The sequence below is a fragment of the Lissotriton helveticus genome, chromosome 10 (assembly GCF_964261635.1).
Source record: "Lissotriton helveticus chromosome 10, aLisHel1.1, whole genome shotgun sequence".
In the NCBI taxonomy this organism is placed as follows: Eukaryota; Metazoa; Chordata; class Amphibia; order Caudata; family Salamandridae; genus Lissotriton; species Lissotriton helveticus.
This window is the reverse complement of record NC_136071.1, coordinates 547482289-547494434: the sequence shown is the minus strand read 5'-3', so window position 1 is coordinate 547494434 and position 12146 is coordinate 547482289. Positions and strand designations below refer to the sequence as shown.

At 44.8% G+C, this 12146-nt stretch overlaps 1 protein-coding gene across 1 annotated transcript in view; it reads right to left on the bottom strand.

The window, feature by feature from the left end:
• The window catches only part of LOC144785399 (fibroblast growth factor receptor substrate 2-like), a 195021-nt gene that overhangs the window by 126010 nt on the left and 56865 nt on the right, over positions 1 to 12146 (bottom strand). Inside the window, exon 2 of the mRNA XM_078664335.1 lies at positions 11647 to 11714. Coding sequence (XP_078520461.1) covers positions 11647 to 11712 — 66 coding nt within the window. The 5' untranslated portion in view covers positions 11713 to 11714. The remainder of the gene's footprint in view (positions 1 to 11646; positions 11715 to 12146) is intronic.

Sequence of the window (12146 nt, the reverse complement as noted above, 5' to 3'; positions counted from 1 at the left end):
AAATTCACTGAAAAAACCATAGGTTATAGACCATATATAGTTAGGAATTAGCATTTAAAAAACCTTATTTTACTCACACAAAACCATTGAAATTCCATATATAGTTAGTTGCACTAACTATATATCGCGCACCCGCAATCCACTGCTGATCATGTCACATATTACATCATTCATGACATGGTCAGTGACATCACTGATGCTATCTCAAATGACATCACTGATGACATCACTGATGACTACATCCAGTGACTGTATAATTCTGTAAAGTTAAAATATGTCTTACATATTGAAGAATGAGTGGATGTATAAGTGTCTTGATGAAGGATTTAGTAGGGGCATGGCTGACTGTATGAGTGACTGATTAAATGTGTCTCACTGAGTGCATGGGTTAGTGACTAAACTGTCTTAATTTGTGCATCATTATGTCTGTTGTTCTGTAAACTGCTGCATGTGTTGATCATTAGCTATATGATTAACTGTATGGGTTATTGATTGGTTGCCCAAGCATTTGTATGGGAGACTGAGTGTGTGTCTGGGTGGCTGGGAGGTGTATGACTCTCTGCATAGATGTGTGAGCAGTTGATTGACTAGATGTATGGGTTCAAAAGTGCATGTGGAAACAGCTGTATGGGCGGTTGACTGTGTGCATGAGTGTATTGGTGAGTGAATGGATATCTCAGTGCTACATGTCAAAGTAAGTACATATGTAAAACACAGTACATGTGAGAGTTGACATATATAAATAACTGTGCATAAGAGCCAGTGAATGTGTGAGTGGCTGTATGGATCATTGTGAACTTGTATCCAGGATTGTATAAGTGAGTAAATATGTTTTAGTATATGTTTGAATAAGTAAGGTGTGTATAACTGTATAGTTGAGGAAATGGAGGTGTGATTGATTCTTTGCATGACTGACTAAGTGTCTGAGTAACTCCATGGATGAGTGACAGTCTATGAGTGTCTGTTTACACTGAGTGTATCTAAGGTTATATTAGAGTCTGAAGAGGTTCATCGTATTATCACATGAATGATGTCATCAGTGATGTGATCAGTAATGTCAAATGAGATGTCATCAGTGATGTCATTTGAGATGTCATCAGTGATGTCATCAGTGATGTCATCAGTGATGTCATCAGTGATGTCACTGACCATGTCATGAATGATGCAATATGTGACATGATCAGCAGTGGATTGCGGGTGCGCGATATATAGTTAGTGCAACTAACTATATATGGAATTTCAATGGTTTTGTGTGAGTAAAATAAGGTTTTTGCTAATTCCTAACTATATATGGTCTATAACCTATGGTTTTTTCAGTGAATTTTCAAGGTTTTGTAAATGCTAATTCCTAACTATATATGGTCTATAACCTATGGTTTTTTCAGTGAATTTCAATGGTTTTTTAATAGCAAATATCATAAGCTGTCGAATGTCAAGTACGTGGTAAGTGAAAACATTTTCGTGTTTATGCACACTGATCTGCTTTGAATGGTGCCCCCCCCCCTCATTTCTATTAGGAGTACTCTCTCTTTGCAGATAGTGAAAGGTAGTTAACGCAGGCCTTTGCCCCCGTTGTAATACGTCGTGCCTGCTTCTCTCTCCATTTGATTGATTGTTATCCAAGCATTTACTGTTTTAGAATTGGTTCTCTTTGGTTCATTCTCTATTTACAAACAAACACAGAGTCGCAATACTCTGTTTAGTCTTTGCAGATAACGAAAAATCGTGTAAAAAAAAAAGAAAAGGAATCGAGCAAAATCAGTAGGCCACTAATGGGATCTCTTTTTGACCTCGCTAAAATAGAAACATTAGGAACAACCCCTCATGACAAATACAAAACTAGTGAGATGAACTGAACTCCACACAATGATGGCTGCAAAACAGCTCGGCTCCGCCACCCACCCCGCCCAAAATAACGATAAAGAGCGGCTGCCATGATTGGTTGCGGAATGGCCACGACGGAGCTACGAAATGGTGCTGCTCTCATGCTAACCCCAGCTTCAGTCTGAAACATCCAGAAACACTGTAGACTACCAATTCGATCAGTTCCGGTAGAGCCCCAATGTAACCCGGTAGAGAAGAACTAGCCCTCCCCTCTTTGACTGATGGTTCTTGTTGCCTGTCCCTTCTGTTGTCATTTAACAGAACTATTTAGCCTGCTGAAAGGGGTTGTGTTCCGACCGCTGGTTGGTGGAGACATTTTGACTATATTCTGTACCTGCGTTGTCGCGTAATGCGTCATATGACGCGCCGCGTTAGCGCATCCGGAAGTCATCCGGGGCGCGCAGCGCGTAACGTAAGCATAACAAGTCATGTGACTTGTTAATAAAACTTTTCATTGGTTCATTTTACTTTTCTTATTGTAATGATGAAAGGCTTGGTCATATGACCTAAAAATTACGCTTTTCATTACTTCCGAACATTATTTTTTCTTAAATATATGTTATAATGTTCCAGGCTAATGTACTTTCCCGGAAATTTTACAACTGTCCTGCAAGTAAAATATATTCTTTTTTAGAGAAAAAGAGCGTTTCTTCGTCCCATGACGGAGCCGTTGAGCAAAAGAGGGTCGACCTGCTGTCTTAGTCGCCGATACGCCTGAATATGAGATTCTTATCGATCACTTTATGTTGCAGGAATAGAAAACACAACAGCCCTTGACCATTTATCTTTACTGCGTTCCTTCGTATTATACCTTTTACCCTTCATGTAATTGGTCTGCTTTATTTCACTTGCCTTTTAATGATTCTAAAACAGTGACTATTATTAAAAACTTTACCAATGTATATACTACTACCATGTTTTCTTTTAAAAACCTTTATTGTGAAAATTTCATTATACAAATACGAGCCTATAACCACGTGGGCCTGCCACGGAGCAAACTGTAATCGTATATGATGAATAGACATTTACACTGTAGAGGAACGTAACGGGCGGGCCATTAGGTTGCAAGAACTAAGGTGTCTAACAGTTACGGAATCGGTGGACGTACATTTTATAATTAAAATACGACAGGGCCAGTTACAATAAAATTATCTAGATATACATTTGCGGGCAAGTACCATGGGTGACGTTAATTCGAACTTTCAACAGTACAGTAATCAATAACACATCAGAACTTAATATCAATAGGGATGTCGAAATATTCAATCAATTCTCGTCCCCGCCCGCCATGTGCTTCAAAACTGCATACGTATCTCGTGATTTCAAGGTTCTGCAACCAGTACACAACAAGGAGTTACGAGTCCCATTTATTCCGGCGCCATTTTGGGCGAGGACGGGCAGGTCCAGAATATAGTCAAAATGTCTCTACCAACCATCGACTAGGATGATGTTCATATGCTGTATTTATTAGAGTAACACTCATCTGTCCACATGAAATTAATTTGCCACAATCTAAACATGTCATTTTAATCTTTCCAAAGTTCTTCTAAATATTTGGGACCGTTTCCCTTGCCTCTGAAGCTCTCAGTGCCACTTCTTTGATGAATGTACTAGCAGGTCAGGGGTTCTCCTCCAAATCTCTCTTTTATGCAGCACTATAATTAATTGGTGCCACCTCTCCATATGACGATGCATGGTATAGTTACCACAACTATATTTTTTTTTGGTTCCTCTGGAGAGTTCATCGTGGCAGATGAAGCGTGTAACGTACCGGGCATTTACCTTTTTTTGCATGTACAGGAAAGGAAAAAAAAATCGAGCGTCCGAGTTCTAAGGTGTCCCAGGGCCATTTTAGTGGACCAGGCCCAAATCCAAAGAACAGGCCGCCATTTTGAGAGTCCTCTTGCAGCCGCCTGTCGCTGTAGCATCAAGAGCAGCCGAAACTCAGCTGAATGGCAACTGAAACGGTAAAGGGGCGCCCCACTACAGCAGACGAGCCTCCACCTAGGAAGGCCCATTCACGCCGGCTCCCCCCCCCTTCGGGCACCCCACGCCGTTATTCGGAGCAGTATTGTAGGATGGCCACACCAGTGCGGCAACTTGCTAGACATCACCTCGGTGGTAACCGAATCTCAACGCCTTGTGGTGTCTTCTATTCAGAAAACATTGTTATGCTGCCTTCGACCTATTCGCCGCAAGTGCGCACACAACTCAACTGCATAGCTTGCTAGACACCACCTCGGTGCCATCCGGATCTTGGAATGTCAGCACCTTTTGGTGTCTTCTCTTCAGAAAATATTGTTGCGCTGCCTTTGGCCCCATTCGCACATCAGTCCGCTACTGACGCCATCTCACAGGCTAATGGGGCGCCCCACGCCGACTTTCAGCATTGTAGAATGACCACACCAGTACAGCAACTTGCTAGACATCACCTCGGTGCCATCCGGATCTCGGCGCCCCACTGCAGATGAAGTGCCTCTCAACTATGAAACCACCACGGTGACATCCGGATCTTGGCGCGTTGTGCTGCCTTCGGCCTATTCGCACATCGGTCCGCTACTGACGCCATCTCACAGGCTAATGGAGCGACCCACGCCGAGTTTCAGCATTGTAGGATGACCACACCAGTACAGCAACTTGCTAGACATCACCTCGGTGCCATCCGAATCTTGGCATCTCAACGCCTAGTGGTATCTTCCATACAAAAAATATTGTTACGCTGCCTTTGGCCCCATTCGCCCCTCAGTCCGCAACTTAGACATCACCTCGGTGCCATCCGGATCTTGGCATCTCAGCGCCTTGTGGTGTCAGTCAGAAAATATTGTTGCGCTGCCTTTGGCCCCATTCGCACATCAGTCCGCTACTGACACCATCTCACAGGCCAACAGGGCGCCCCACGCCGACTTTTACCATTGTACGATGGCCACACCAGTGCCACAACTTGCTAGACACCACCTCGGTGCCATCCGGATCTTGGCATCTCAGCGCCTTGTGGTGTCTTCAAATCAGAAAATATTGTTGCGCTGCCTTTGGCCCCATTCGCACATCGGTCCGCTACTGACGCCATCTCACAGGCCAACGGGGTGCCCCACGCCGACTTTCAACATTGTAGGATGGCCACAGAAGTGCGACAACTTACTAGACACCACCTCGGTGCCATCCGGATCTTGGCGCGTTGTGCTGCCTTTGGCCTATTCGCACATCGGTCCGCTACTGACGCAAACTCACAGGCCAACGGGGCGCCCCACGCCGACTTTCAGCATTGTAGGATGGCCACACCAGTGCACCTTACTAGACACCACCTCGGTGCCATCCGGATCTTGACGCGTAGTGAAGCTGCAGCAGCTGCAAATAAGCATCAGACAGTGTTACAACCGCTGCTCAGAACTCTCAACTATGACACCACCTCGGTGCCATCCGGATCTTGGCATCTCAGCGCCTTGTGGTGTCAGTCAGAAACTATTGTTGCGCTGCCTTTGGCCCCATTCGCACATCGGTCCGCTACTGACGCAAACTCACAGGCCAACGGGGCGCCCCACGCCGACTTTCAGCATTGTAGGATGGCCACACCAGTGCGGCAACTTGCTACACACCACCTCGGTGCCATCCGGATCTTGGCATCTCAGCGCCTAGTGGTGTCTTCTATTCCGAAAATATTGTTGCACTGCCTTCGGCCCCATTCACACATCGGTCCGCTACTGACGCCATCTCACAGGCCAACGGGGCGCCCCACGCCGACTTTCAGCATTGTAGGATGGCCACACCAGTGCGGCAACTTACTAGACACCACCTCGGTGCCATCCGGATCTTGGCGCGTTGTGCTGCCTTCGGCCTATTCGCACATCGGTCCGCTACTGACGCAAACTCACAGGCCAACGGGGCGCCCCACGCCGACTTTCAGCATTGTTGGATGGCCACACCAGTGCGGCAACTTACTAGACACCACCTCGGTGCCATCCGGATCTTGGCGCGTTGTGCTGCCTTCGGCCTATTCGCACATCGGTCCGCTACTGACGCAAACTCAGAGGCCAACGGGGCGCCCCACGCCGACTTTCAGCATTGTAGGATGGCCACACCAGTGCTGCAACTTGCTGGACACCACCTCGGTGCCATCCGGATCTTGGCGCGTTGTATTGCCTTCGGCCTATTCGCACATCGGTCCGCTACTGACGCCGCCTCACGTGCCAACGTATTTTCTCCGCATTTTATACCCTATGCCGCATAACAGGTCATGTGACTTGTTTATAAAACTTTTCATTGGTTCATTTTACTTTTGGTTTCCTAATGATGGAAGGCTTGATCATATGACCTAAAAACAACACTTTTCATTGGATGAAAACTTTTTTTTTTTCCCAAACGATGAAAGCCCCACCTTGTTTCTGGATGTTTCAGACTAAACTGGCGTCAGCATGAGAGCACCACCATCTCGTAGCTCCATCGTGGTCATTCCGCGAGCAATCATGGCAGCCGCTCCCCACCAGAAGCCTGCAGGAGTCGGGGCCCCCAAAACTTTTGATGAATTCTCAAGGCGGAGGGGACGCTTTCGAGAATGGGGTCCAAGACCTAGCAGACAAGCGTCCGATTTCCAAGGTGTCCCAGGGCCATTTCAGTGGACCAGGCCCAAAAAGGAAAGAGCCTGCTGCCATTTTGAGAGTCCTGTGACAGCCGCCTATCGCTGCACCGCAAGAGTGGGCGCAACTCAGCTGAATTGCGGCTTTTGACACAGTGGACCAAAAACGGACGGAATGGCAACTGAAACGGTAAAGGGGCGCTCCACTACAACAGATGACACTCCACCTGGAGAGGCCCGTTCATGCCGCCTCCCCCGGGGCGCCCCACGCCGTTATTCGGAGCAGCATTGTAGGATACCAAAACCAGTGCGGCAACTTACTGGACATCACCTTGGTGCCATCGTTCTGCTGCCTTGGAACTATTCGCACAACAGTTTGCTACTGATGACCCACCCCCCGCGACGCCCCACGCCGTTATTTGCTGGGTGGCAACTTACTAGACATCACTTTCGTGTCATCTAGATTTCGGCGCGTTCTGCTGCCTTGGAACTATTCGCACAACAGTTTGCTACTGATGACCCACCCCCCGCGACGCCCCACGCCGGAAATCTGGACGTTGTGCTGCGTTGGGACTATTCGCACAGCCGACCGCTACTTCGTTGTTTTTCCCTAAAAATGTTTATATGTTATTACTATTTTTGTTTTCTTGTATATATTTATAAATTATTAAAGTTTTATAATCTTACTACTTTGTCGGAGTGCTATATATTTTTAATGTGACACATAATTGTAAAAACTTTGATGTACAAAGAGTCATCCCTGGAATCTTCCGCTTCACGCTCGGTCCCCTCCCCAATCACAATACAGGATGGTTTTCAGATAATAGCAACGCTTCTGCTGTGACGGATCTCATCGAGTGTGGGCCTTGATCTACTATAACTCCTTTGAAGAGGGGTGATTCTTTACAGCTGTGGCCATAAACTACATCTGCAGGGCTAGCTGATAGCCTAGGACCGGCCTGGACAATCGGACACAGAGGAAAAGGAGTGTCAGAGGGTGCGGTAGTGAATAGGGCGAAAGGGAGGTGTCGGGCGGGCACAGGGTGTGATTCTCAGGGAAGAGCAGCGCAGATGGAGGGAGGTTTATTACCCATGCATAAGACAGAGAGCGGGGGTGACCACTGCCTGGGTGAGATGCTTGCGAGGGTGGGGAGCCATGCTAAGGATCGACAGCGTGCACAGAGTGGGTCTGGTCAAGGCATCTAAAATGGCTGCCGTGCACGACAAAAGTGTGGCATTTGAAAAAAGACAAGATGGCGCAGACAATGTTTTTCAACACTTCCTGATTTCCTTCGAATCGAACGTTAACAGACGTTGGGGCATATTACCAAAGTTAAGCGATATTTATCCCTAACGATGCATTGCAAAGATTTTTTTACCGTCAGAAATTATCGCAGATAAACCTTGCTATTATCAAGGTTTATCGCAAATACGATAAAAAACGACCGCAATGCATTAATATCGCTGAAAACTCAGCGATATTCATGCATTACCGAGCTAATGCTCTTAGCCATGTTATCCACCTCCCATTGGATAACATGGCTAAGAACTGCTCAGGGCAGCTGTTACTTTTTGGAGATATTCGCGCTTATCTCGAATATTTCCAAAAGTTGATATTAGGAGATAGCGATGTTAGCGACTGTTTCCAGTCGCTAACATCTTGGCATGCCCACTTTGCATGTCATTAGTGATAAATATCACTCACATGCAAAGTGGGGCCCAAGATGGTCGCTATCTCCTACTAGCCGTCGCTAACTGGTGTTAGCAACAGCTAGGTAATACAGATATAATTTTATCTCCGCGAAGCGGAGCGCTGTTACAGATATATATCTTGTTTTTGAACGTTAATTTCTCAAAATGCACTGAAGCACATATATTGAGACCTAGCAAAGGCACATCGGGCTACCAGTCCCTAATATTTTACCAAGTTTCGTGCAAATCCATTCAGCCGTTCGATTATTATTATTGTTTTTTTTTTTGCCCCGCGGGGCCCTTTTAAAACCTCCACATCAAACCTAGGGGGTCAGCGAGGATCTACTATGCCCCCTTATGGTCATTTGCCCCTTCGCTTTGGCCTCCTCTTGTCTCTCGATCCTACCGAGAGACAAGATGGCGGCCGCTACGGACTGTTTGGAATGTTTACAGACACCGGAGAGCCAATCAGCTTCGCTTCGCAAAGCTCCGTTGCGCGAAAAGTACGCGTCCTGGAGCGCTGCCCGGTCCGCTGTTACAGATATATATCTTTTTTTAAACGTTAATTTCTCAAAATCCACTGTAGCACATATATTGAGACCTACAAAAGGCACATCGGGCTACCAGTCCCTACAATTTTGCCAAGTTTCGTGCAAATCCATTCAGCCGTTCGGGCTAAAAGTGAGGCCAACCGCCCTATGGAAAACTCAATGTTAAAAACACGTTTTGGGACCCCCCTTTTTTCTCGACCCCCCCTGGACGAACCCCCCCCCCCCCAATTTTCAGGGGCTGCTCAGAAACAAAATGTGCCATTTTCCTGAAAATTTCAGCCAATTCCGTCCACAAACGCCAAAGTTATTAGACATAGAATTTTCAAAAAACCCATAGAGAAAAAATCCTAACTATATATACCTACTGGCGACCGCCAGTAGGTAATATACATATATATATATATATATATATATATATATATATATATATATATATATATATATATGTATTTAATGCTTGTTTAGCGCAACTGTCACCCAAAGGGTATCCTGGCGCTGAAACCATATCTAATCATCAGGTGGAGTGCACTACATTACTCTTGGAAACAGGTAGGTCTTAAGATCTCTTTTGAAGGAGAACAGATCATGTCTACTCCTCAATGCTAGAGGTAGAGTATTCCAAAACGTGGCGGCCGTGAAACTAAAAGCACATATATATGTATATATATATATATTTTTTTTAATTCAGGGTCTTTAAATTTTAAATACAAGATAAATCTAAGAATTCCTCATTTAAAAAAAAAAAAAAAATGAGGGAGAGGGCACCCTCTCTCCAACTTTTACTTTCATCTTTACTTTACTTTTTTCTAATTAAACCATTTTCCATAAGCCTTATCCCTTTCCTCTTATTACTTTTTTTCTTTTTGACCTAGCTGCTTCCATACCTCCTCGGCTTTGCTTCTCCACTGGTTCCACTTCGGTGTTTTCCTCTCCTGGGTACAGGAACAAGCACAGTCCACCTCCCTAACTCGGGACGAACAGGAGCGGTGTAGGTGTCATTTGACATCACGCTGGGCGAGGTAATGATGTAGCCTTGTCCCCGCTTTAATTAATCCTGAGACAAGGAGGTTGTTGCGGTTGGGGACTCGAGGGGGCACCTGACGTTGGGACGGCTGGACATTGGGGCTCAACGCAAAATTGCTCCACCCAACGCATTTCCTGCCAGCATAGTAAGGTGCATGCTGGGACCTGTAGGCGCTGTACATTATGTGTCCACATGGAGGTCAAGGCGTTTTGGTATCTTCCCTAGGGGGCGGAGTGATTTCTTCAGAAGCAGGAAGGGGCAGGACATATAAATTCTGGAATACTCACCTGCTTTTTGAAAGCTACACCCACGGCGCTGAAGAAGGCAGATAACGCCGAAATGCATTCGCCACAGCGGGTGTATTTGAACTCCTTTTTTGCCATCTGTTTCCTGATTAAAGGTGTCTCCAACGTCTCCCCTGAAGTTGGTCTTTTCTTTTCTTCTCGGAGGAAAGTGGATGTACATATATATATATATATATGTATGTATTTAATGCTTGTTTAGCGCAACTGTCACCCAAAGGGTATCCTGGCGCTGAAACCATATCTAATCATCAGGTGGAGTGCACTACATTACTATTGGAAACAGGTAGGTCCTAAGATCTCTTTTGAAGGAGAACAGATCATGTCTACTCCTCAATGCTAGAGGTAGAGTATTCCAAAACGTGGCGGCCGTGAAACTAAAAGCACATATATATGTATATATATATATATATATATTTTTTTTTTTTAATTCAGGGTCTTTAAATTTTAAATACAAGATAAATCTAAGAATTCCTCATTAAAAAAAAAAAAAAAAATGAGGGAGAGGGCACCCTCTCTCCAACTTTTACTTTCATCTTTACTTTACTTTTTTCTAACTAAACCATTTACCATAAGCCTTATCCCTTTCCTCTTATTACTTTTTTTCTTTTTGACCTACCTGCTTCCATACCTCCTCTTTCCAACTCCTATTTTTTTCCAAATAACCCTCCACCTACCATATTCCTTACCCTGCTCGTCATCTTTTCCCCTACCACTTATTGCTTTCTAGTTTCCCTCCGAAGCTTTCTCATTCATTATGTTTGATGTCCTCATTTAATTACCTCAAGATTGTAGTACCACGATATAATTAACCCGTTGAAAAGGAGGAGTCTACTGAAGACATTCCATGGAACCTACCCTCCTGGACCCATGTTGAAAACAACAGTGGTGTGGACGCCTTTGTGAAAATATGCTTCGGGACAAAAAAAACCCTATCCTATTTTGCATCTGGGTGGAAATATTTGAAACCCAAGTCACTGGAACCCACTTCTATTTATCCCATCAAGTACCAAAGGGAAGCGTTATGGTGAAGTCACTATTGACGACAGAGCCCAATCAGTCTATGGTTGAAACAGGGGTTAAGGTTAGGCTCAATAAACAGTCTGAAGCCCCAGCACTCACAGGTTAGCAGGCTATGTATGCACAAGCAAACGAGAAGAATCTCTTGCCAAAAATAGATTGCATTAGGTGGACACATTTTATTTATTTTAATATAGTTTTGTTCAAGTCTTTTTCTGCCCAACTTCCAAGTCTCAGAGGCAACTTAGGGTTATGCATGGGTTAAGTAAGTGAAGGAGGTTGGGGTCGGAGGTTGCTGGCATGGAGCCTTCAAGCCACTAGACAGAACTACCGGCCAGGGCAAACAAGGTGAAGGGTCAAAACAATTACATTTTCAGTGCTCCAGGCAAAATACAGTTTTGCCAGATGGGGCGCTCTCCATGCCCTGAAATAAGGCCGTGGAAAGAAACGAGCAGCTTCTTAAAATCTTTGAGTGCACTTTCTTATTTAGCAATAATGTATCTTTTTCTGGTTGTCTTGAGCCTACAAATTACATTTCTTCCACAAAGAGGTAAAGTTAATTCAAGAGCAGACGTAGATCGCACACATCGACCGAACACGTACCTTGAACTTGTTTTCGCAGTCCGGCAGATCTTTGCTGTACTCCGGGCAACAGCACGCGGTACCCATGGCTTTTGTTAAAAATAAAAATAAAAAAAATGCGTTAACGAAAAGTGTGCATTGAAACTATTTTAGTCATTTAAAAAGCTAGCTTTGAAGTGAACTAGATTATACTCCAGTAATCTAGGATGTCGTTAACTACTTCCTCGTAGTCAGCAATGCTCCATGCTAAACTGCAGTAGGGATTGGGTGAAGATATATTCCCTCGACAGACACAATCGGGAGTGATTTCCCTTTTAATGCTGACACTGGTTTCAAAATCTTCAGTCTCAAAAAAATGTCAGAGTACTTCTTCGCCAACATTTTTAAACTGCTGCAAAAAAATAGTTAGAATAATGTATGAATAATTAAAGAACCCAGAAGGACCTTCTTGCCTGAGTGAGTTTTAATACACCTTTGCCCAGTTGAGAGAGGAGTCCGGTAGTTACAGTTCAACTTCACAT